The 27396-nt window shown below is 37.5% G+C and overlaps 3 protein-coding genes across 6 annotated transcripts in view; 1 reads left to right on the top strand and 2 right to left on the bottom strand.

Annotated features, from left to right (window-relative positions):
* The window catches only part of LOC144646496 (uncharacterized), a 118874-nt gene that overhangs the window by 33916 nt on the left and 57562 nt on the right, over window positions 1–27396 (top strand). The window lies entirely within an intron of this gene.
* Window positions 4038–14358, bottom strand: LOC144645839 (eukaryotic translation initiation factor 3 subunit C-like). Its single transcript, XM_078505376.1, has 13 exons — window positions 14343–14358; window positions 13815–14077; window positions 12310–12435; window positions 11856–11921; window positions 11412–11499; window positions 10952–11035; window positions 9233–9330; window positions 8797–8846; window positions 8482–8547; window positions 8190–8277; window positions 5628–5720; window positions 5115–5193; window positions 4038–4669 (listed from the first exon to the last, which is right to left on the bottom strand). Exons 1-13 carry the CDS (start codon window positions 14356–14358, stop codon window positions 4521–4523), a joined length of 1266 nt encoding a protein of 421 aa, XP_078361502.1. The 3' UTR covers window positions 4038–4520.
* LOC144646541 (serine/threonine/tyrosine-interacting-like protein 1) overlaps window positions 13937–27396 on the bottom strand; it is a 52647-nt gene continuing 39187 nt past the window's right edge. Inside the window, exons 3-8 of one of the 2 annotated variants that reach the window (XM_078506178.1) lie at window positions 20258–20316; window positions 18586–18685; window positions 17656–17727; window positions 15998–16065; window positions 15294–15443; window positions 13937–14077 (exon numbers count right to left, since the gene is read on the bottom strand). In XM_078506178.1, coding sequence (XP_078362304.1) covers window positions 15336–15443; window positions 15998–16065; window positions 17656–17727; window positions 18586–18685; window positions 20258–20316 — 407 coding nt within the window. In that variant the 3' untranslated portion in view covers window positions 13937–14077; window positions 15294–15335. The remainder of the gene's footprint in view (window positions 14078–15293; window positions 15444–15997; window positions 16066–17655; window positions 17728–18585; window positions 18686–20257; window positions 20317–27396) is intronic. The other variant, XM_078506177.1, reaches the window with a different exon arrangement.

The following is a 27396-nucleotide window of genomic DNA, read 5'->3' on the forward strand; positions in this document are numbered from 1 at the left end:
AAGCGTGAAACTCAAACTGAAATGAAAAACAACGCTTGGCGACATTTTGTTGGGATGTAGGATCGAAATTAACCAATCAAAAAAATGTTGTGTTTCCCGAGAGGTCCTCCTTGCGAGTTGAAAAGAAAATGGCGCCAAAATTGGACCATTACAAATCAAGGCAAGCTTCGGCTAAACAATTTTCAGTGCGTATAATATTTTCCAGCCTTAGTTCACTGCTAGATTTTTTTCAAGCCATGAAAGGCTTTGCAGGATTTTTATAGTAAAGAAATACCTAAATGTGTATCAGTTTGCTTGCAAGAATAATTATTTGACATTAAACTATTTGCGGGATTTTTTGGGCAGAATTGCCACGTTTCCCTTGATTTCTAAAGGTCCACCACCTTTTCAATGAGCTGGTTAATTAATTTTACATGTAAATACAAAGCCGGTCAGCGCAGTTGCTTTTTACACAAAATTATAGCATCTGACTAATAAATTCTCTTTGTAATGATCGTTCGAGTCAACCATAGTAGGTGGGAGAGCGGGTGGGGCAAAGCTGTCCTACTCATTCCCTCTCTAGCCATGGTTTTGTTTATGTTATGCATTTATAAAAATATTCATATAACCTAGTGTGAGCTGATTTGCTCCATTTTGCAGCTTAATTTATAGTAAATTGAGGTGTTAATGTGACCTCTGTACAAAAACATTTGAACTGTATCAAATACACAACTGCAGAGTATGAACTTTTTGATCTCGCATTATTGCTGACTTTAACTTATCTTAATAGTAACTGGTCAAGTATGTAAATAGAGCAAAGTTCCTGTCCAGTTCGGAATAAACATGTTTGTGCAAAGTTTTGTGTCATGTTCAATTTTAGCTAGATACAGTCAACTCTCGCCTTGCGGACACCCCGCTATTGCGGACAAAATCCAGATCCCCGGCAAAAGAGGTTTGACTGGAAATGACTCCCGCTATTACGGACTCTCGCTATAACGGACACTAAACGACACCCCGAGCGTGTCCGCTAAAACGAGAGTTGACTGTATACTATTGGGGTTTAGGCAGACCTATGTTTGGCTATCCTGGCTCAAAATTTAGCTGACCAATATATTCTCCTTGGCTTAGTAGTTTCCATGCCAACAAGCTTATTCGGTTTTTGAGAGGAAGGTGGGGGGGGGGGGGGGGGTGGGTGGAATCTTGCAGTAAATATTTTTAATTCAAATCATAAAACAGAAACATTTCTTCGAACGAAATGTTCGCTGAGTATACTTCTTTAGTAATTCATGGGGTGGTCTTCCGGGATTCACATCAGACCAAAAAAAATGGCCAACTCTCCAAAAAGCCACCAAAACAAGTGTCTCCCCCCCCCCCCCACCCAATTTTATCAGACAACAAACACTAGTACCAAATCAACAAGATTGTGGAAAATGTTTGCCGCGGTGAAAAATTGAGATTGCACTGGAATGTGGACTTTAGTTCCAGAAAATGTCCATACTCCCCCCCCCCCCCCCCGCACACACACACACAGAAGGGATTGGAAATTCCTGGCGGGTTGGGGGGGTTTCTTTGACCAACAAATGTTTAGACATGTACAAAGTTTAATTGGAATTTCCAGAGGGGTGGGGGATTCTTATAAAAAATCCCTTGCATGGGGGAGATATGGATATTTTATGGAACTACACATTAAAACTCAATAATGGACCTGTTCGCACACCATTAGATATTTGTTGAGCAGCTGGAGTGTTGGGAATTGGCTGCTTCTAAAAGAAAAGAGGGAATCCAGGCGCGTAGCTGAGGTTTTTGGAAGGGTGTTCGTATTGACAGGAATATTTATTAGGGGGTTATTAAATACGAGCGCCGAAGGCGCGAGCCTCTAGGGGCGTCTGGGGGCATGTCCCCCCAGAATATTTTAAAATCTAGAGGCCCGGAAATGCTATTTTCAGCATTGTACACGTCAATATTTCAAACTCAATGGAGTGTAAAATAACAGGTATTTTTAATCATAACAACAATATTTCCGGCGTTTTGTTAACTTGATACATTCATACATACATTGTGCTGCAAAGGCATCTCAGGATTAAAGCTTAAGCCCCCCACTCCCGGCTCCACCGTCAATGTACTAAAAGCAGCGTCAAAGCGTCAATAGGTACTAAATACACGTATCACCTGGGTACTCCTAAATTGTATTCCCCGCCTTTCCTCTGTTAATACTCCATTTATCAAATCCCGAACGCCTGTTAAGGAAATATGTTTTAAGGATGGGATTATTTTGACTACATATAATACTAGGTCACTAGGATATATTGAGGCCACTTACTAACTAATTCACTACAGGATTATTCATAAAGAAAACTTGACAATTGCATCATCCTCGGGTGGAGGCCTTGAAATAGATTGACAATTTCGTCCGGATCGACCACAGGTAACCAAAGCGTACTATGAGAGTTTGTATGGATGTACTAAGAAGGCTTGTATGGATTTGAAATAAAGTTGAGAAAAATATCCCTTTTTACCGGCGAAAAGTTATAATGAAACTTTAAACCTTACCTGGTGTCACGTTTTTGTATTTCTAGTGCTTTAGAAAGTCATACGCGCGATTTTCGTCTTAACCGTCTGTTGCACTAAACGGTTAAGACGAAAATCGCGCGTATGACTTTCTAAAGCACTAGAAATACAAAAACGTGACACCAGGTAAGGTTTAAAGTTTCATTATAACTTTTCGCCGGTAAAAAGGGATATTTTTCTCAACTTTATTTCAAATCCATACAAGCCTTCTTAGTACATCCATACAAACTCTCATAGTACGCTTTGGTTACCTGTGATATGCATGAGAGCCAGTGAGGAGAGCCCATTCTCCTAACAATTTAATACTTTCCCGATACTTTTAGCGTTTTCTTGCAGGGTAATATAAAAGCTGTAACACTCAAAGTTTGTTTTCCATTCCCCACTATTTGCTAAAAGCTGAAAATCAACAGTTTGTGTTTTCAGCTTGTTTTCAGTCCTCCATTATTGACCTCAAAGGGGGTTCGTTCGAACCCCTCGAACCCCCCCCCTCCTACGCGCCTGGAATCATGCTCAGGGGCGGTTTCTCAAAAGTTGTGGAAATACTTTTTTGGCCTGCAGTCATTTTTTGGTACCCGCATCTTAAAAATGGGGAACTGTAAACCGTATTTATTGGATTATGCACCCTGTTCGCTTATTAAATTTTTGGACCTAGAGAGTGGGTGCTTATTAAATTTTTGGACCTTGAGAGTGGGTGCTTATTAAATTTATTAAAGTGTAAGTTTATTTTACAACAAAACAATGAATAATAATAAAACATGAAGATCTACCAAAGCAGAATTTTAACTGTTCATTGAAAGTTTCTATAAATTACTAAGGAAACTCGGTCTTCGGGTAACTCTCTTAGTAGTACTTTATAGTCAACTTCAATTTCAATTTCAATTATAATCAAAGTACTCCTCTAATGCACTTCAGTATTTTCAAAGCGGGGTGGGGGTGGGCACTTATTTGAGGCTGGGCACTTATTAACTTTTCTTACCTACAGGGTCACTGGGCGCTTATTTGAGGCTGGGCTCTTAATCGACTAAATACGGTAGGCCTGAAACTTTGTATGCAGGGAATTGAACCTCTGTTCATATTTTAAAAATATATTCACATATATTTAAAATATATGTGAATATATGTGAATATATTCACATATATTCACATATATTCACATATATTTTAAATATATGTGAATATAGCAACAGCTTTGTAATAATAAGGTTCGATATTTGAATACAATGCCAGAAATATTTTTTTGCTCACACCACAAATTAATTAAACTCTTAACAGAAAAAGCTGGTGAAAACTGGCGAGGCTTCACCATGACAGTTACTTATAATTAGTGAACCCAGTCTTCTGCGCAGTTGTGACGAGTAACAGGTCACAAACAAAACCTTGATGTAACCTTTAATATTCGTGCACCAATGGAGATTTTGGGTGCGAAAACTTCAAAAATTGGAAGCCCACCTAGTCTAAACCAACAGTCTCTTGCAATATTGGGAGAATAATACTTCCATCAAAGTACAGGTTATCACAGGTTTCTGTTAGTTTTATTCGCTTACAAGATGTTCACACATTTGAAGATTTCAAAACTGAATACCCAGCAATTCGCTGTTTCGACCGTTCCCATAATACATCTTGTTTACCCCCCAAAATTTTTGCATAAGCATTGTTTTCAATTTCTCTTGGGATTTACAGTGACGTGCAATCGTCCCCAGAGAAATTGAAAACAATGCTTATGCAAAAATTTTGGGGGGGTTATTTAAATAAAACAAGATGTATTATGGGATCGTGAAAAAAGCGAATAAAATAATATACTTTACAATATTATTTCTAGTTCTTGTTTACCAGTGGAGTTCTTTTCGGCTTATATATCAAATGAATGAAACTTCACGGTATTTTCTTACAAGAACAACATTGACTTGAATGACAGACAGGACAATAAAATGCCCCCTGATAATCCTTGGTTAGTTGTGCAGGTTGTGTCTAGTTCAGTAAGATGACTGTGACTTTTGGTAAGACCTGTCATGCTGTCGTCCGTATCTCTCCTGCCAGTTGTATCGATCCTGTCTGTCCTGTTTTTCTGGCCTGTCTTGTCGATCATAATGTTGCTGATTTTGTCGACAATAGCGGCCTTGGCCTGAAAGGGAGAAAAACAGTGTTGACTAAAACAGTAAAATAGCTGAGAGCTTCAGTGAGCAAATATAAGCCTTCCCAAAAATTAACCATTTAGATTACAGGTCATGTTAAGTTTCCACCAAAATCCTATTTAGCTGGTTCAGTAACATAACACCGGCGCACTGATTTGATCATGGTCAATCAATTCAATTGTTGAGTGTAAATGTGCCATACTTCTGATACTTGAACAAAATTATTTTGACAAATGGTGTTGACAAATCTGCATTTTACTGAGGAGGATGGCTTTCAGTCTCTTGCCACACTAGTAAACTTTTCACTGGTTAGACAATAAATCAAACCTTAAGAGTGGTTTAATGTGAGAGGTGCCTGCGAGTATCTCTTGATGAAAACTCATCTGTTTGCGGGTAAATGTTGTCCAGAGAAGAAAATAATTAAACAGTTCTTACCTTGCCTGTCCTTGAACTGGACAAATCCTCCATGCCTTGTGTCATAGATACGTTCATTGTTTTCTACTAAAGTGCTGACCTGAAAAACAGAAAAACACCGACAAAACAGTACTTGTGATAACCAGCATGTGAAAGCTAGGAATCTCCAAATAGGTTTAGTGAAGACAGTATTAAATACCAATCTGTTCCTCATGTGACCAAATGAAAACCAATGCTAGGATAATATGCAATCCCTAATATCAAAATTCTAACATGACTTTTTGGCTTTCTAGTTAAAAATGCAAATTTTCAAATATTCCTTTGTCTGTGAACTTGGGCTATTCAAATACATTGACGGCATAAATACGAAAACATATGAACTCTAATATGTGCTTCCTAAATTAACATGTTCTTATGGATACAAAATGAACAAAAGAAATCAAAACAAGGAAAAACTACGGAAGTTGTTTCATTTATTTTTTATTAGTTTCAGGTTAAAAAGCAAGTTGACTTGACTGTGACAAAGTGTTTTACCTTGTCTGCCAATTGTAGTGCCAGGCTCTGGAGGAGAGAAGGCTCGGCTCCTCGGTGCATTACCACTGTCTGTGTTGGCTCATCCCAGGAGGCCTGGGGCAAGAAGAATTACATTACATACTTTTGTTTACATTTGACTGAAATTTGAATGGGCGATTCCAGAAAATATCCGTACCATACCACGGACGGCTTTTTGGAAATCCGAGGGCAAGGGGGGATTCATTGAACTGGAATTCCGAAGGCATGGGGGGATACTTACGATTGGAAATTCCAAAGGCATGGGGGAGTTCCAGGTCTTGGATTTCCAGAGGAGAAAACAAGAATGTGTTCCTTGAAAATGCTTATTTTGTGGACTACCAAGTCGCAAATAAAGCACGAACTGACACCGCGTAGCGGAAGCAGGATACAAGACAAGTATCGATCGATCAGGCATGTGTTTGCGTTCATTTACAAAAGAAAATCGCTAAAATGTGGGTTCTACATCAATCTCCAGATGCCCTAACTTTGATGAACTTCTTCATTCGCTCTTTGTTTTCTTGTCAAAGCGGATCCACAAATATTTAGTCCATTCAGTGGAGTGGGAAACTCTTTTGCTACGCTTCGAGACGCCATTTTGAAGCACGTGGGTTGGGAGCGACTGCTGACCGTGAAGGCTCAAATCCAAGATGGCGGATATGTCAGTGCACTCGATCGTCCTCGATCGTATTATCTTCCGAGTTTACACACGTGCATCACGCGATATTTTTATTTTAATGTTCTGCACCAGTTTGGGGCAATGTAAAATTAATGTAGGTTGTATCTGTTGAACAAGGGTAAGGAGAAAAGTCTAATTTTTTTTACATTTTCATCCCAGAATCTCTCGAGTCATAATGACTGTCTCTATGTACAGATCGAGTCATTTGAAATAATTTGATGTAAAATACGCCACATTGGGCGTATTTGCGAACCCTGACGGGAATTCTAAAGAGCTTGACTAAAAAATGAAAAATCTGAACGGGAGGGGGGGTTAATGATTATGGAATTCCGAGGACATGGGGGGATAACGAATTTTGGAATTTCCGAAGGCAAGGGGGGCTAAAATATGGAAGCCGTCCGTGGTATGGTACGGATATTTTCTGGAATCGCCCAATTCCCATTGAGCCTTCAATCACTCTACCAGTTGCGTTACCAGCGTACCGGCCAGAACAGTAGACTAAGGCAAAACGTGCATTTCAACACTGAAAAAATCTTGGCTTTATTAATTTCAAGTCTTTTTTGGTAGGCTGATTTTTGGAGGGACTTACATGTGATGTGTGTCTGTTTTTGGATGAAACTTTGTGTGTGAAAATTTCAGCTGTACATAAGAATACAGTATACATGTTGTTAATGAGAGAGAAGCACTCCATGTTGCTACCTAATCCCAAATACCAATAAAAGGCTAACTGCAAGCCCTAAATTAACTGTAGGCTAACCAGAGTGCTATTAAGGCTAACCGAAGTGCTATGTAGGCTAACCAATGTCCTATTTAGGCTAACCTGAATGGCTCGCATGACTCGCAAGCCATGCGAGCAATGCGAGCCAGAAATCCCTAATCCCCAATAAAAGGCTAACTCAAGCTACCAAAGCCAACTGTAGGCTAACCAGAGTGCTATTTAGGCTAAATGAAGTGCTATTTAGGCCAACCGAAATGGCTCGCATGGCTCGCTGGCTCGCAGACCCGGGGGGGTACTCAACAAAGTTTTGTACGGGGAGGCTCCGCCCCAAGCTCCTACCCCTTACCCTTTTATATACCATTTTGCCAGAAATTGTACCCCTTTCGTATACCTTTTCATAAAAAAGGTACCCCTTTCATATACCTGAAAGTCATGGCATAGACTTAAAACACAACGTTTTCTTTTCATTTTCAATAGCGCTTCATAAACTGAAATTATACAGCCATAAATTGCATCTGCTCGAAATATTTTTATTAAAAGGCCCTTTCAAAAACCTAAATGACTGATTTCCATATACCCTTTCGTATACCTAAACTTGTGAAATCCCTACCCTTCATATACCTGAAGCCTGAAAAAGGTACCCGGTACCCCTTTCAGGCGGAGCCTCCCCGTATAGGCCATTATAGGGAGTACCCCCCCCCCCCCCGGCCTTGCAGATTATCCGGACCCGATAATAAATTATACGAGTGCAACCTCAATTTATGATATTTTTTAAAATGGAGATGTTACTGTCACATCAAGAAAAATTATTCATTCACTGCTATTGTTTTCTGTTGTCACCTAACACTGTCTATTGAATGAACACATGGCTCACGTGATCACAAGTCAAGGGAAAAATATTTATGGTCTGTTTTTGGATGAAACTTTGTGTGTGAAAATTTCAGCTGTACATAAGAATACAGTATACATGTTGTTAATGAGAGAGAAGCACTCCATGTTGCTACCTTATTCTATGGAGGAGGCATTGCACAAGTGAAATGGCCCCAAAAGTAGTAACATCACAAAAAATGAAATCCTGAGAGGTGACATCCATTCAAAAATTTCCTCTAAATTTACTATGAGTACAGCAGGAAAAAGAAACATTTCAAACCTGTAGTTCCTCATTGATGATCATTTTGCTAATAGTACTGTGCACCACAGATGGAGGCAAATCAAACATTTCAGCCAACGTGTACAGGCTACAAGTAAAGAGATATACAAAGTCTTAATAGTGCAATACAAAGTCTTGATAGTGCTACACCAATTAATGGCACAGGACTGAAGACTGAATAAAGATAGTTGGATGACTTTAGATTAACAAGAGAGAGAAAGCAATAAAACAATTAATTATAATTATAACAATCATCAAATCCATTTAGCTTGTCACTTTACTAAAACTGTACCTCAAAGAGTCATATACACTGTTATATGTGAACAAATATGTCCTGAGGCTTTCCTCTTGAATTTTTCTGTGAGAAAAAAAAAAGACAAAATAGAAAAGTGACAATCACGCTTACAAGAGAAATAGAATTTACAATAACATTTTAACTTGCATTGCAAGATCATGAGTCCAAATCTCATTCTGCATGCTAAATTTGCAGGTGCCTTCACAGGCATTTACTTCATGTACATTATAACTTTAAACAACAATCTTTCTTTGATCATTTTATCCACAGTAACATAAGAAATCTGCAACAAAATAACAAAAAAGCTGTTACCTTGTTAACATTTCTTGTACCTGCTCCGTTTGGCGAAACAATTTCCATACCTATCATGTAAGAGAGAGAGAGGAAAAAAACGCTTATAAAACATCAATCAATCAGTCAAAAAATCAATCAATCTATCCATCCGTCCGACCATCTGTCCATCAGTCAGTCAGTCAGAGTCAGTCAGTCAGTCAGACAGTCGGTCGGTCGGTCGGTCGGTCGGTCGGTCAGTCGGTCGGTCGGTCAGTCAGTCAGTCAGTAAGTCAGTCAGTTAAAATTTGTCCATTCAGACAGCTAACAGGCATCCAACAAACAAGCAAAGGACAAAAAATGCAATGGTGCAAGACAGCACAACATGTCATATCCTAATGGCAACAAATAAATTATTGTTGGATTAATATTTTCCATAAGCTAGTTAGTACACATAATTCCATTATTTTAAGTTTACCTTAACAGCTAATATGTAGTCCTTGCATTGTTTCCAGTCTCCCTTTTTCATAGCTTTGGAGGCAGCCACTACATGTTCACGCATGCTCTCTGGTGGACCTGAAATAGATGCAAATGTATAGAAATCAGTGGGCTGTAAAATACAATAGTCGGCTAAAAAAACCCTGAAGACTTACAGAAATACACAGCAAGAAAGTTATTAATAGGATTTTTGATTGTTTCCCCAGAGATATAAGCACATGGCAACAACCTTAAGGTGGCTCATCGGATCGCTGCCTCATCATCTGTCTCCATTGTCTCAAGCCGCGTGCATTCATAATTCCAGTAGATCATGAATCACTAATTATTTATTACTAAAGATTTTTGTGACAATCCTGCCTTGGCCTTGAAACTGTTAAGAGATGGAAGATAATACAAGTGCTTTACTAGCCTATTCCTCGTTGTTATTGTATTTTGGCTTGTTAAATTGCTTGTTTCTGTGCAGTTTTCGGAAAACAAGCAGCTGTTATACATATTCAAGATGTGCTGAAATTTACAAATGCACGGGGCACGACACAACAGAGACTTCTAATGAGGCAGCGATCCGAAGTAGGGTGAAAAACAGCGCAATATTTACCTGAGTTAAGGCTTTAAATTAACTGCCGCAGAATGTTTCAATTATTTTGAAAAATCGGACATTTCATTACATACTTATTCTTCTTTTTGACTGCTAAATTTAAAAAAATTCTATCGAGCGCGTTTTATTTTGCGATCATTTTTGTAAGCGAAGGCCCTTTTTCGATAAAAGAGCGAAATAACACTTCGTACCAGTTCATATTCAAGCCGATGTTTCAAGAAATCAAATGAAACGATTTCTCTGAGATTTTCTCCCAAGGTAATTAGATAGTTCAAGATTCACTTAAGGCCAAAATGTTACTTGATCGGGCCTTGTGAACGTTTTCTCGATAATGTTTTAAGACTGCTTTGTTTTTGTTGTATTTTAGCACCTAAAAACTTCATCCAAATTTTTCTCGAAAACGCTCTCATAAAAATTCTTCAAATTTTGCAGACCTTGAGAAAACTATGTCAAGTCCAAGATCTAGAAGCCTTTTTTCAAAATTATCCTTGTATTACAAGAAAATCGGTCTCGTGTAAAATGGGTGGTGACGTCATTATGTTGCTATGGTTACTCTGATTTCGACGAAACTTATCTTATTCGAAACTTTCATCTTTCTTAAGTACAGCTGTACTGATCGATTTTCAGTCGTATTGTTTACTGTGGCATACAAGTTGCTCAAAGTTGAAAGGTATCGTCACTCAAAAATCCGATCGAGCCACCTTAAGTCATAAGATTTTTCAAAACAAACTGTTCACAGCCCTCTTCTTTTTCATATTTTGTTTTTCGATCGTTGAATGCAATGAAAGAACAGTGAGTGAACTGAATGCCAGCACAAAACAGGAGGCATGACGAAGAGAAAATATCTCAATTTTTCTTCCGAGCTTGCTTCACTTGCTTCGCACTGCACGTGCTTCGCTCACAGTTTTCCCTCGTGCACATTCTTTTGCATTGAAAAATTGCGAGTGGCTGTGATCAGTTTATTTTCAAAATAGAGATGGTACACTGTCATGTCAATGAGAATCACTTGCAGTAATTATTTCCTATTGTCACTAAACACTGTCCTCACTGCAAACACGTGGCTTACATGTTTACAATTCAAGGAAAAAAATTACATATACTAACCAACTAAGGTTTGCTTTTCACTTTGTCGTAACTGATAATGAAAACTCTTGCTAAAAATACGTGGTCTGTAGTCATATGCATGGGCTGAAATAAAAAAAAAGACATGTAGGTTACACTAGTTGCATGCTGTGAAAAAATGATTAAGCATTTCAAAACCAACAAGAGAACCCTTAAAATGAAACTCTTCTTTTTCAAGCTACTTGATTTAATTGTATGCTTTTCAAGAGTTGAAAATACTGGAGATGTATGGCCCTCGCCACTACTGACACTTGAAATATGTGTATGATTAACTTTTCGTATCTATATGCTTGTTCACTAATAAACAGTCTGAGAAGCAAAGAAGCCCAAATTGATAACTGGTAATTCTGTGAGCTGTCATTTGTTGCACTGTCAAAAAGCGGCAATGGTACAGAAAATTTAGTTTAAAATTAAAAAATGTACTTTTTATTTTAAGACATACCAGCCATCCAAGGGATTTCCATCAACATTGCTGAAGTCAAGTAGACACACTCCAACAGTTCAAGGTTTATGTGCATGTGGAATGGAACCTGAAATTTAGAAAAAAAGCAAAATGGTGGATCATTGATGATAATTTAACCAACAGTCCTCTTTGAGTTTGAGGATGGGTGCCTCAGATGTCTATAGGCCTTGCACCATGACTATAGCCAACCCCTGCAATTTATCATAAAAGGACTGCAGTATTATTCAGTGGTTGTGATGCATGTGACGTCAAATTTGTGCAGCTCTAGATCTCTACAACAGTGATATGTGTACAATTGCATCCATGTCCCCAGGGGTGCCCTCCTGTCACTTCTCCTTTCCTTACATCCCACCCATAACCAATGTTACACATGACATTGTATGTTCATCAGTCTCATGACAAAGAATATTTCAGTTACCATACCTGTCTTCTCTTCTCAATCTTCTCTTGTTCTGGGGTTCTTTCATACTGTCTTTGTTGCATTAAACCCTAACAAAAATTAAAACAACGCATCTTGATAAATAATACTTTGATTGGAGACAGTACCATACTTCTCCTTTACAACTGAAGGCTGGGTAAATTATTTAAAAGCTACTGTCTGTCCTGATAATGATAAAGATGATGATGATGATGATAATGATGATAATGCAGATGAAAATGATGACGATAACAACAGCAACGTTGACACTGCCGACGCCGATGATGGTGACGCACGGATTCTACAAAAGGCACTTGGCAAAATTTATAATATTAATTATATTTTTAACCCCAAATAATGACAGTTGAAAAGCCAAACATGTCTGTTACTTCCATAATCCTGTGATTGTCATGGCTATTTACTTTCTAATTTTACTTCATTTATGACAACACTACAAACCTGTGCAAGAAGTTCCTTTGCTCTTCCACTTGACTGCACATCATGTAGTGCATTGTGGGCATCCTTGATCATGCCGTGCCTAAAGGTACACAGGCCAAGTTGTACCATGGTCCTGTTGTAGAGAATCTAGACAGCACAAAAAAGGAAAACAGATGATAAAAAACAATTTTATCTTATTTGCATCACTAACTGCTTCATATTCAATTCGTGGGTTGCAATTAAAAATTTCACTGAACTGGACAAAGATAAAAAATTAAAGATCAATCTCTAATTTAACTTTTGGGGGGGGGGGGGGTGGAGCGGTTATCAAAAGGAGTTTCCATGTCAAAAGAACATAATACGAGACAGGCCCTAGCCTATAATAGAGGACATATAATCGGTAGAGCTGAAAGTAAGTAAAAGCACACATCTCACACTTGGGAGATCGAGAGCTTTCAGGGGACTTGCTTTAGGGAGTGCTTATAAGCAGAATTTTAACTTTTCACCAAATTGTCCAATGTCAAGACAAAACTTACATGACGAGCAAAACACACATCTGTGTATAAGTCATTTCTATGACAGTGTTCAAGCTGTATTGCAACCCTGGCTAACCATGATTTTGTATGTTTCATTAACTAAGGCTTAAGGCAAGATGAATGCCTGTGGCCAACTCTCATGGAACATGCGTGCAGCAGTTATTAATAACAACCAGACAGTCTCAACACAAGACTAGACCAGCGCCACTTGCTCTACTGCTTTATCTACCACATGTGTAGCCCTGGCTCAGTAACTGCACATACTCAGCTTGTGGGAAACTTGTGGATACTCATACATGTATGAAAAATATCTACGTTGCAGGGGTTTCAAGATGTCTTGAAGTATTAAGTGTCAGAGACTGGAAGAGTAGGCAGCTGTGACAACACTGAGTTATTTGTCTCAAGCTGGTTGCTATAACCAGAGTAACCAGCAAACATATAATCAAGTAGTCGGTGTAACTCCGGCAGTTGACAGCTTGATTTTATCCTTGGTCAATTTGATATTTTTCTTTGTTCAGGTGTATGGTGGCATATGATAATAAAAACAAATGAAAATATCAGAATGTACGTAAAATAAAATTGAACCACAACGTCTAAACACAAATAGTGAACACTTAGACTACCGGTAACACTGATTTAACAAAATGATTTTAAGACTGATTAAGTCAAGAACTGAATATTACTAGGGAGAAGAAATAGCAATTCTCGTAACAGCAACAATGCCATCGCAATTCTCGCCAAAAAATCAGAGTTTTCAAAACAGGCTGATGACTGCAAGAGTTTCACTGGATACTTGATTATATTTCACCAGATTCTCCAGATCTCACTGGTCATAGCAGTTGGCTCACAACAAACAAGCGCAGTTATCGTTTCACAGCCACCAACTCTGCCAGTTGCTGACAGATGTTTACTTCAAAACATTTTGAAACCCCTGAAATTATTTAAAAAGAGGACCCACAACTCAGACTACAATGTACATATTTAACGAACCTGTGTTGGAATATCAGAATGTTGGATGGACTCCTGCAGATGTGACATCAGCATCAGATCACGAGCTTCAAACCAGCGATCATGTAGAGCATGGTGATAAACATGACAGAGCATGGCTCTGGTTCGGATACGGTCAGACGTGTCCCGAGAGTAGATGAACTTACACATTTTATCAACCCTCTTTGATGAGCTGGGTCCTTCTTTCTTTTGCTGTTCAACTGGTTTCTCTGTTTTCTCAACCTCTGCTGAGTCCTTTTCTCCTTCTAGTAAAACAATAATATTAACATGAAAAATTACGACAAAGTAAAGGTGTATTATTTTTTTTCAACTTAAATGAGCGTCAAAAGTAGTTGAGACAGTTGTTCTATTATTCCACTTCAAATCCATTGTAGTTTGTTTGTGTAGTCTGTATATTAAATTATAGCTGAGCTGTGAAGATTAATTTTGTTCAAGGTACATGTTATTATAAAAGAGCATAGTTTCTTGACTCTTTTGTTACTCATCAGTTGTTGTTCATGTTCATGTTACTGTTGTTATTTTTCATTCTTATCCTTTCAGTATTATGCAGTTTTCTTACAGTTTCATACAGAGAAACAGCACCACATTTTATTGTAAAAACTAACAGCTATGCAAAGTAATATTGATTTACTGACATTTGAAGAATAACACATAATTTTTTAATGGGACAGTTAGCAAAGTATGTTAATTTATTGTTGCTCAAAATCAATCTGCAGTTTTAGTAGGTGCTTTACCCAAGAACAAAGAATGATGTTTTTGTTACACAGCGTTTAGATGCAGCAGGATGTTGGATTGGATTGGTTAGCCTGCGAACAGGCTTTCAGGAGATTTCCGGAGAGTGCTTGGACAGCCTCCCCCTGAGGTCCCTGAGGTGTAAAGTTTGTATAGACGCCCCTCTCTAAGAAACGCCCTGTGTCTTATAGACGCCCCCTCTTAGGATCGCCTCAAAAACCAAGGTAACGCTAGCGTTCCATAGAGCAAAATCACACAATTTATTTAGTTTCGAACATCGAAGAGGCCAACGACACCAACATGGTTGAACCCGAAGTCAATGTAAACATTGATATAGAACTGTGAACAACATCTCCAGGCTTTGCATTTGCGCAGAATAGATTAGACTCCTAACTCACAAACTCTGCTTTTCGTCTTACTCCGCGAACAAACTTCGTGTCTTATTTGTTTTGTTGACGTTGTTTCAGTTAAAGTGAAATAAACGCTTCTTTCTGATAAACGCCTCATATCTATTTAACGCCCCTAGCCTAAAATTTAATAGACGCCCCAAGCATTTATTAGATCATTTATGGTTCTTTGGTTTTGGTTTTACGACACTCAAATGAAAATTGTTCTAAACCAATAACTAAGTGTAGACTTTAAATAAAGTAAGACCAAAGCAAAAATGATTCGCAGCATCACTTTAAACTGCAGTGAAAATAAGACTTGTATGCAAGACTGTATACTTACACTGTGTCATTTTCTTTTGCAACAATCACATTTGCCTTGACTTTAAGATCCTTGATAATTCTGTGGTCCTGAGATAATTTGTTGGAATGTTGCAACATACAAGAAACCAGGTATGATCTCCACTGGATACGTATTAATGACATCTAGCTCCTGTTGATAACAGAATTAATACATTATGGTGGATAGTGTAATAACTCATGATGTTTACATGTATTTATAGCAGGGTACCTGTAGTCACAGATCAATTTATAGGTACTGCAAGCTTGTAGTCGTGAAATTACTCATTAATATGAATAAATTACCGGTAAATTATTTTTAATATAGGTAAAACTAGAACAAATTAAGAGATGTTGGATACCCTGGCCCAAGGTCTGATTGCAGCCAAATTGAGGTGATCACTGCTCAGTTTATGTAAGTATACACATTTTAACTTAAGCGGAAACTAAAGTGCTCAAAACATTGGTGTCCACGTCTCCATACATTCACATCCTGAGGCAAAAAGGATGCATGCATGGTAAAGTGTCTTTTTAGAGGTCAGCCAGCTAACCATAGGCCAGTGTGAATTCCACTAACAGCCTAAAATAAGCCTCAAGTGTTGAATTTACATGCATATGAACATTAATAATGTACATGTGAAAACTCAGTACTTAAAAGTGAGAAATTATGATGATATGCAGTCACAATTTACATAAATACAAACTCACCCTGGGCATAAATATGATCTTTTGAGTACGAAGAAATGGGTACAATGCAGAAAATTCCTCATATCCACCTAAATATGAATAAAAGAATTTATAATAAAACCCTTTTTTACCCGGCACACTCTACACTGCTGTAGATGAAACCCATATCTCAAACAAGGCAGTCAAATGAACACTGTATATTATCGTCTATGAAGGACATGGTTAAGTCAAATGTCAAACCCATCATGCATACATGTATGAACTGAAATGTTATTTTTGAGCTTGTAAAACATACAGAAGTCAAGGAACTTTCCTGCTCAAATAGTGCTCTTAGTTTTTCAGCTGTTTTGAAATGAACTTACATGGTTCACGTTCAAAATGGTTCATACAGGGTGACCCTATTCGGCGGAATGGCGGAATGACGGAACGGCGGAATATCCTAAAACGCGGAATGACGGAATATCCTAAAACGCAGAATTGCGAAACATTAAAAAGAAGAAGCAACAACAGCAACAAAAACTAACAAACAAAAGGAAAATTATAATTGCTAACTTTCTCAGACGGCGATAATAAGGCTTAATCCTTCGAAGGATACTTGAGTGATCGACTGGGAGGATTTCATTAAATTACAGAGTTCTCGTCCCGCCCGAGACAATGAAATGTATAAAGCCGAAGTTCGTTAACAAAGCCGTTAGAAAGAAAACGAAAGGGCCTGAAATTTACTGAGTTCGTACTGAGAAATTAAAAAAAAAAAACGAAACCCACAACAAGGGGTTTCCAGATGGTCACCCATCCAAGAACTAACCCCACCCAACAGGGCTTAACTTTGGCGATCAGACAAGAACCAGTGCTTTCCTTGTGGTATCAGTCCCAGAAGAAGCAAAGACTGACAAGAGTCATGCAAATAAAGAACAGAAATACCTGGTTATAATGGATCTTTTGAACGATGATTTAACTGGACTAACACTGTTATAAGCTGATTTATGCGCTCTTTCTGATACCACATAGAAAGCACCGGTTCTCATCCGATCGCCAAAGTTAAGCCCTGTTGGGCGGGGTTAGTGCTTGGATGGGTGACCATCTGGAAACCCCTGGCCTTGTTGTGGATTTCCTTTTATTAATATGTCAGTACAAACTCAGTTAATTTCAGGCCCTTTCGTTTTCTTTCTAACGGCTTCGTTAGCGTACTTCAGCTTTATACGTTTCATTGTCTCGAGCGGGACGAGAACTCTGTAAAATAACGAAATCCTCCATCGATCAATCGAACCCTTCGTTTATAGGGTATATTTACTGTTTACTGGTTTTCTACTGCTAGCAGCCGTTGTAAACAAGTTGGCTTTTCTGTCACGGCAACGAATATCCACAAGTTACATTCTTATCGACATTCTTAGCCTTATTATCACCGTCTGAGAAAGTTAGCAATTATAATTTTCCTTTTGTTTGTTTGCTTTTGTTGCTTCTTTTTTTAATGTTTCACAATTCCGCGTTTTAGATCTAGAATACTCCGTCATTCCGCGTTTTAGGATATTCCGTCATTCCACGTTTTAGGATATTTCGCCATTCCGCCGTGCCATTCCGTCATTCCGCCATTCCGCCGAATAGGGTCACCCTTCATACAGCATTTTAAAGTTAACAATATTAATAAAAACGGCTCTGCACAATATGCAACTGTAAAATACCTTTTATGATTTTTACAGGGTTCTTGCTTTCCATTTCCCACATCAACTTAGCACATGACAGAGCAGTACTATCTGGAAAAAATATTTCATTTGTCAAATATTCAATTATTTTATGCCTTCATCATAATATTCAACCTAGATTTAATTAGTAGACAAGTCAGGACAGCCAAAGGAAATACAAATATCAGTACTCATTACTGTTGAAACAGTTGAACCTCAATCTCATTATGGACACTTCCAGAATATACAGTTGTTCAATGGGTAAATAAGGCTATAATATCTACCGGATATTGCAAACCCAAAAAAAATACACAAGCCTTATTGCACCTGCTTCCCTTTTGTTGGGAAGTGAAAATTGTACTCCAAAATAAAAATATGAATCAACAAAAATAGAATGGTGTTTCAAATTCCAAGAACTTTTCAAGACTGACATTAAAAAGGTTGACAAGTAAATCCTAATGCCATCATCAATCTTTGAAAAATACTCATCATCTTTGAGGTCCTGCAATGTTTTTTTTAACCAAGGATTTTAGTGTTTTGGTGTGGCTTATACTGCTTATTGTTTTTTTTCTTTCGTAATATTTAATTTAACAGTTATTCTATGAGCACACATATGAGATGAGATGGTAGATAGCCAACGAGGCGCGTAGCACCAAGTTGCAGGCTATAACAATCTCATATCCAACAAGCATGAGTGAAATAATTATTGTTTTATAAAAAACACCCAAACGAATTGCAATATTTGAGCTCCCCAATTGTTCAGCTTCGTTGATGCTTATCGGCTACGATATTTGTGGTCAATGGTATATGAGCTCATATATCATTGCCTGTTAACCAATCAAAACTCAGGAATTGCAATATACCATTGCTAGTTTTTAATAAAAATACGTTATATTTGATTGCAACACCCAAACATTTCTAGCAACTTACTTTTGTCTTTAATTGAACTGGTGTTATTGTCGTAAACTATAACATGTTCCTTGGTCTGCAGCTCGGCATCAGGAGGAACTGTGAAAGCACCAATGTCGTTCTAGAATACAACAAGCAAAGTATTTATAAATTATTAGTATTGAAAAAGTAAATTAATACACTTTGCTTATTAATATGATTCTACCACTAGTGTACTGTTCCAGCAAGTTTTCATTTACTAAAGAAAAAACACTTATCAAAAAGGTACTGATAGCTGTCCTTTACATTCGTTGGAGTACAGTTAGTATTAGTTTATTTGAAGTATAGTCCAACACAGAAAGTATAGTCCAAAACTTCTGTATTGCTAACGGCAAATGGCACAATCTTCCTACAAATAGCTAAAAAAACCTCTGGGTGATCTGGGACATGGTAATGAAACTATTCATCAAGAATTTGTTTTTTAGCAAATGATGCAAAATAGACATAGGCGTACGGGCCGGGGGGGCTGGGGGGGCTGCAGCCCCCCCAAATTTTGGGCAACTCAGATTTTTTGGGCAGCAAGAGAAATTTGGGCAAAGCCAGTTTTTCAAGTAGTTTTCTTTTTTTTTTTCGAAAAGATAGATATTTTTTATTTTAACCTGAAGTCGGCGTGATTATTATTTTCTTGACAATGTGAGACCAGATTCACTAACAAGATTTACCCAAGATTCCTTATTTCGAGAGGCGCTGATATCGTTCGTAACTGTAGGACGTAAATTTCCGGCGGCCACCATTTCAAGTAGGGACGTCAGTGAGAATCGATACATTCAGAAAGAACGTGGAATCTAGTGAGATGTTAAATTTAAAGAACCAGTGAATGGACAGTTTGATGAATGCACCAAAGAAGCGTTGCTTGTACGTGGAAGCCAGCAGTTATTATCAACTTCCATTTCTAAACGTTATAACAAATAAATTCATATTTCCTTTAATAATGGACACAATGATGGTCACTCAATACGACCCTGATAAAGAAAGCTTCCCCCGCGTTGCTAAATTTTACAAAATCGACGGCGAGATTCTGAAAGCCGAGCAGAAAATGTACGCGAGTTTTCGTCGTTTGCGCGGATTAGGCTACATGAGTGTTTCAGAAATGCTGGAGACAATGCACGAGAATGTTCTATTTGATATGTCTCCAAAGTTTTCTTATGTGGTACATATCCTCGCAGTGCATGATACTTGCTACATCGTGTTCTGCAGAAAGATCATTGTGTGCATTGCGCAGATTGAAAACTTACCTCAACAGCACCATGGGGCAACAACGTGTCAGTAACATCGCACTTATTAACATTGAAAGGGCATATGCCAAATCTGTAGTCAACAATGAAAAGATCGTATCATTGAAATCTTCGGCCATCGAAATGGCAAATAGCTATTCAGTCTTTAAGGTGATTTATGAGCTCATATGATAAATTCATATGCAAGAACTGCACGAGAATATTTTCTCTTCATATGTAGGCCTTTGGTAGCTTATATTAGTGCATCACAAGACCCTCGTTTCTTCTCGACTTTTTCGTAAAAATTTGGGCAACTTGTGATAACTTTTTGGGCAAATGGTTCACCGCCCCCCTGGCAAAAAATTGCCCGTACGCCTATGAAAATAGACCTCTGGAAGTAATTTAATATAAAACTCAACAACGTCAATGTATTAACTAACCCTTGGTGCAAATTTAGCTATAATATGACTTTCATTGTAGTCAAGCCTTTGTCTTGTATCTGCAAAGGACAATATAACAATACAGTAAAAACACACAAGAACCTTATAATTTAAATTCAAGGTTTAAGGGCCTAACCGAGCTACCCTGGGCAAACCAACTTTTCATACATTTCTTTAGAAAATGCATCGAAGCGTTTACATGCAATTATTTTTTTTTTATTTTTTTTTTTTTATTGCAAAACACTGACACAGAACGTTCTTACAAAGTGACATGTTCGCTACTAATTACTTACTATACAAGGCTTTACGCATTACTTACTATACAAAGCTTACTCTACTTACAGTACAATACACTGCTTACACTGCCTACATGACAATTAAATTGTTTACAACACACTACTTACAATACAATACTCAATTTCTTAAAATTTAATATTTATACCTATAACAGCGCAATACAATTTATCTCTTTTAATACATTTGCAAAGAAACTACAACTACTTTTGGCTTATTAAAGATAATGAAAATAAAAATGGTAACTTATAAAAACTAAATCAAATTGCGCCATTTTTATCTTACCGACATTTTTTTCAAAAAATTTTAACTGTTTCTGTCAGTCATTGAGAGGGGCTTGAAGGGCGTTGAAGGAATTACCTGTTCAGAGGATCTTAGAGCCTAATATATTGTGTATATTCGACTAGGGAGGATGAAGATAAAGAGATTAGTTTTTATTCATTTATTTTATTTCTTCTTTAAAAGGCTTTCCAGCAAATCCCACTTTTTGTTGGTTGTGTCATCTGTTCTTTGTTCAACGGCATAAATCGATTTAAGATAAAGTAGAAAACTTTCTATTTTAGGAGGTCTTGTTTTATTTTTACAAATCCAAATAAAGTGTCTGGCCAGTAGAAAGCAGAAATTAATTTGGCGATGATTTTTTGAGCAGTCCGGTATCAATCCTAAGGCGACAGAGATGTTTACTGTGTAGTGTTCTGGAAATATTTTAGATAATTTTAGCAGTTCGGTTAAGGAGTTCCAAAAGGAGGTCACCTTGGAGCACGACCAGAAGAGATGCTTTAATTTTTCTGGTTCTTCTTTGCAGAAAGAGCAGTTTGGGTCATCTTGTACTCCAATTTTTGTTAAGAATTCGTTAGTTGATATTCGCCTATGTAAAAGTTTGAATTGGAACTCAATAAGTTTTGTGCTTTTGGTGCATTTAAAGGCTAATTGATAGGCATCGCTCCATTTAATGCATTTTGTTTCTTCTGTATTACAGTCTTCAAACCATTTCCGTTGAGATTGGGAAGAAAGCGTAGATTTTTTGGATATCAGTTTCTGATACACTGGTGGGCTTGTTCGTTGCGATTTTATTAACGTTTCCGAAAAGGTTTCGTATTCGGAGTCTGTCATAATAAGGTTGTTTTTGTGTGCGTCCCAGAGCAGTTTAAGGGCCGATATGAGTCCATAGTATCTGAGAGGACAAGTTTTAAGACTGAATTTTGTCTGTAGTTCAAAATAGGATAAGAAATTATTTGAGCCATCTTTCAAATGTTTCACCTTTGTGATACCTTTATGATAACATTCAGGGTAAAAGACAGGACGGTCATCAATTCTGATCACTGAATTGTGCCATAAGTTTTGGTTAAGGAACTGATTCTCAGATTTAATTTCATCTTCAAAATTAACATCCGACCAGATTGTCAGTACTTCTTTGATAAAAGTATCCTTAATTTGAAATTTCTTTATGTCTTTCGTGTTGAGATTGCCCTTAAGGACTATTGGACCTCCACTTTTGTCTAGCTCCACATCAAAAAAAAGTTTCCATTTACCATGATTTTCTTCATCTAAATATTTTTTAACCCACGAGGCTTTCAGGGATTTGCTAAAACTTTCAATATCGATCATTCTGAGGCCTCCGCTTGGGTAGTCATTAATGATAACATTTCGTTTGATTCTATCTGGTTTTCCATTCCAAAGGAATGAGAAGAAAAGTTTGTTTACTTCTTTGATGACTTTCTCATTTGAAGGTAAAGGCGATAATACATAAACGAGTTGAGAGGCAACAAGACTCTTCAGGACTGTTATTTTGCCCATTAAATTATGTGAGTCTGCGATATTTCCAGCAGCTTAAGACAGTCCTTACCTTTTCTAATTTTTCATTTCATCACATGCAATTATTTAACAATTATTCCACGAGCGTGCATCGGATACGAGATGGTAGATAGCCGGTTGACAGGGATAAAATTCAAGAAATGAAAACCAAGATGGCGACACCTAAAGTTGCATCTATCGTGACTACAATCGTAGCTTTTTCGACCATTGTAACTTTACTTATACAGCTAATTCGCACATTTCTAAAGTAGAAATAGATAAAAGGCAAAATACTGTAATGCCATATTGACCACCCAGTTAAAAATTGTTAAGTTTCTTATAAATGTTCGGGAATGAAAGAAATATAAGAAACTTAACAATTTTTAATTGCATACCACTCCCTATTCTATCCTTTTTAGTCACGTTTTTAGAATTCCACCCCCCCCCCCCCTTTTTATTCTGTACATTCCTTATATCACCTTTTTCTGCATTTTTTAGTTTTTATTCCTATAACATCAGGGACGCCATTTTAAATTTACATATTGCTGAAGAAGGCTACAGCAGTAGCCGAAACGTCCTGTACATATTCTAAGCCAGTGTCAACTTTTATCAAATAATTTTAATCTTATCATGCCTGGCTACACACCAGATATTTTTAGTAAATTCATTAATTAAAAATACTAAAATTCATTATAAAATACTAAAATTCTTAAAAAAATTACTAGAATTCATTATAAAATTCTAAAGTTACCTTATTCTTACTAATTTTCGCGAGTACTAATTTTCGCGATATTCGCAATTTCAAAATAATTGCAAAATTTAATATGCGCGAAATTTAAACACATTACCTTTTATCCGAACAAAAAATTAAAATGTTTGGAAACTTAACAATCAATCCTTGGAAATATCTTTCCGTCTTGTTTTCGACTAGCACCCTTTCTCTAATTACTGTTTTCTTTAGCTTGTAAGTCGGCCATGTCTTCTTTAGTACAGTCACCAAAGTTTCAGTTTGCAGACTCCTTCTAGCATTGTAGTTACATTGAACCAGACCTTTGTATATGTCCCGTAGCTAGTTCCTTATTCTTTGACGACTGATCCAGAATACACTGGGAAAATCGCGAAATTTAATACACTCTTACTTTAATTTTTCTTGCAATCGTGAGAATTAATACTCGTGAAATTCGGCTCCCAAATTTCTACGAAATTAAGTAAGCGTGAAAATTAGTAAGAATAAGGTATTAAAGGTCAAATGCAACGAAATTGGGAATTTTTTCTTTTGTCCGCAAACCTGTCGTTTATGAAGGTACTAATGATAATAAACTCTCAGAAATGGTTTTTGTGCGAAATGTGGCGCTTAGGAGATGAAAATCCGACGATTTCCGAAGACTTCACGAAAACGAACCAAAAATGGCCGCGCGTGGAATGGAATCGAATAGAGGTATTTGTGACGTCAGGTGTGGCGAGCAAGTTTTCACGTGTTATGAGCGATCCTTGCAAATCCTTGGGTTTGTTCGATGGATTTCCAGAGTTTCTGGAACAGCCGTTAGTTGAAACCGATGAAGACTTTGATTCAAGCCTTCGAAAAGTCTAAATACAGCCTTATCAGTTCGAACTAACGGCATCTGGCAAAGAATAAATCGATTTCTCGAGTGATTAATTCCGACTCTGCGAGTGAACAAGATGGCGTCTAAATCAGGAAACATCGACATGCACCAACAACGAAGGAATATGGCCAGATATATTGGTGAGCCTAATAAATATAATGGAAACGGCTTTCAAAGAATTTGAAATAAATAAATAGTTGAATCTTAAGTTGAAGTATTGTCTTGCTTTTGTTCAAAAGGATTGCAATGTGGAATTATTTGTACACTGTTTGTAGCATTGCCCGAGCTGAGTGTGTTCTCTAAAATAACACAGCTTGAAGAATCAATAAAACCTTTAGAAGCTTTAAACTAATTTCCCTCAGCCAAGGGCCATTGGTGATTATTTTATCCTTTAACTAATTCATCTATGTAATCTGGCCCTTATATTTTTTAGTTGATTTTACTGATAATTCTCTGAAAAGGGAATTGTCTTAAGTAGATGGGGTGTAGGTCGAAGATAACAATTTCAACAGTAATTTATGGCAACTTGCATTTCTTAAGACCCAGGTTATAAGATCTAACTTGTGTGCTGACACTGGGACATATAGCAGGGAACAATTTACACCTAGTTTTGTGTTTCAATGTCCTTGCTTACACATCCTTGTATGTACAATCATGAGATTTTGTCAATGCTGCATTATTATAAAATATGCTAGGAAGCAAGGATGGCGCAGTCAGGTGAGAGTCCTTGCCTCCCACCAATTGACCCAAGTTCGATTCCCTGATTTGGCATCATATGTGGGTTGAGTTTGTTGTTCGTTCTCGGCCTTGCTCCCAGGGTTCTTCTCTGGGTTCTCCAGTTTTTCCCCTCCACAAAAATCAACACTTCCAAATTCCATTTCGATTAGGAATACACTGCCCCACAAGCTTCTAGCTTTAATCCTCTCCATGTCTAAAAAAAGGTTTTATTTATTTTTATATAAGCTTGTTCATGCAGGATGTCATTTAATGTCAGCTTCTTTGTTTTGTACATTTATTGGTACTTCTAATGGGTAATATGTTCTTTTGTTATGGTTGGATGGGGTCGGACATCAATGCATAGCCCCTTTGTCAACATCCATCTTTAAACATGAACAAACAACACAGATCCAAATCAAGCAATCACAGCCCACTAGCATGACCTTCTGATTTTGTGCGCTCATTTGCATGAAACCAACACCAGTATCGGTCACTTTTAAGTGGATGCAGAGAAATGGCTATGCAAGGTCACTGAATGCATGTGTAAGAAGCTGATAACAGTTTCCAGTACCGGTACTTTCCAGCCTATTACTATGATAGGTCAGTACTAATTATTTGTCAGTTAATGCTGCAATTATTTTATCGAACAAATGTACCATCATTGCCGAAAAAGTTGTGGTCATTTTTAGTTTGTCACTGGTAACCATAGCAACAGTAAAATCTGTCCAAAATTACCCTTAATTTTCACTTTAAGTGCTTATAGCTCAAAAACGAGCTAAATGATAATCAGCTAGATGACAATCAAACTAAGTGCCGTGATTTTCCAAGACCCCCTAAGGAGACATTATAGCCTCTGCATGCACTGCTTGTAATTTATCACTTTATCTCAGACCAAGCGATGAATACCAACAGTATGAATACAAACAGTAGGTGCTTCAAAAAACTATTTCCAAGTTTACAAAGAAATTGATAATCTTAATGATACCCAATTTCAGAATAGCTAAAAACAATACTCTTTTGTCTCGAGGAAAGGGGGGGGGGTACTCTTTATATTTTTGAGTAGGGGTGTGCTGCTGGACCTCTGTAACCGTACCCTATCCCACACCATTTTCAGCTTATTTTGCAGTACCCTATCATAGTATGCTAGACTATACACTGAAAATCCCTACCCTACCCCAAACTATTGTATCACTATTTCATCTTAAACTCATCTGCTTGAAAAACACACAGCAGCACACGTGCATTTTCCTATCAAGCTCATACATGGGAGTATTAGGCTTGCTTACAAGTTGAGCACACAGAGTGCGAAGCTCGAGAGCTCCACACCGGGATCTACTACCACCAAACCGGAAACGAGAAGCGAAGGACTTTTGGAAAGTCTATGGGAGTATGGGAGTACCCCCAGCAAGCGGGGAGAGGGTCTTGGGCACCAAAGATACCCATATAGATTTTGAAAGGGAGTATGCCTAAAGCTATTACTGAGGAATTTGTAAAAGGTCAACAGATTTGGGGCAGACAAAATTATGAAGAGTTAATTTCAGAAATAAATTGTCATGACACACCTACAATCTGGTTGTAGATTCTCCTGTAGTTCATGACAAAAGTGCTAGATAAAAAAAGTTAGCTGATCTGGTCGGGTTTATGCCTTAGATTTCTCATAAATAGCTTAAACTAAAACTAAATTACCATTCAGTTGCACATACTAATTTATTGGCCACAATGAAGCCTGATTTGCAGGTTATAATGAGTGCTATGCAATGCAACAGTCATTGTACTGGACTGAAATGGGGTTAATGCAGATCTGAACAACAAATGAATCAGGTAAATTGGCCTTTACAAGTGGACAAACTCATCATATACACGTAGTTTACATGAAAAATATAAACCTTTTCTTGGGCCCCAACAATGCTCAGTCGGGGGTATTTTCTTTGTTATATTTATCATTAATTCATAATAATTTCAAATAAAAAAAAATAAACAAACATTGAAACGAGTGTTTCATTGTACACAATACTGTAAATTAAAAGCATTATTTTCCTTTAATGACTGCATGTGTGATTTAGCTTTTTAGACGATCGAAGCAGTACAGGGAATATCATTTTTAAGTTAAAAGAAACATAAACATAAAAGATTTGTTTGTAACTTAGTAAATTCATGCAAAAGTTCCTTCCTGTAATAAAAAATATATTTTTAATACCAGCCTCGCGATTCGCAATATTTCACGCAAACAGTAAAGTTATATTTTTGGTAGAAGTTTATGAAGCGACTAGGGTCAGGTTAAGAAAGTAGTGTGTGAATCTAAGTTCAATATAATACAAGAAAGTACAACTTTGGGGTTCCCAGACAATGGGTTAAGTTTATTAGCGACTTTACCTTCGAATTCTGCATTTCGTCGCAAACGATTTCGCATTAGTCCTGGATTAACGGCTTTCTTTCCAAGTTGGTAATAAGAGGAGAGGCGCCAGGTCTCATTCGAAGTTTCTAGGGCTGGAACTCGAACCAAAGTGCTAGATTCTGCTGAAAGCTTTCTGAGAAAAACATGTCGGATGATACTGTATTTGCTGAGCAAAGCCAGCGTGCATTTGACATAAACATCCTCTCTTTTTCGTCGATTTCAACCATTCCTTGCATCGCTCCTCGTCTTTAAGAAGATATTTCGAATGGTCATCCGGCTTAATCGGGATTTTAAATGCCAAAAGCCGCAAAAGGTGCAGCAGACCTGGTAGAGAC

The sequence above is a fragment of the Oculina patagonica genome, chromosome 3, assembly GCF_052425735.1.
Source record: "Oculina patagonica isolate OP01 chromosome 3, crgOcupat, whole genome shotgun sequence".
Lineage (NCBI taxonomy): Eukaryota > Metazoa > Cnidaria > Anthozoa > Scleractinia > Oculinidae > Oculina > Oculina patagonica.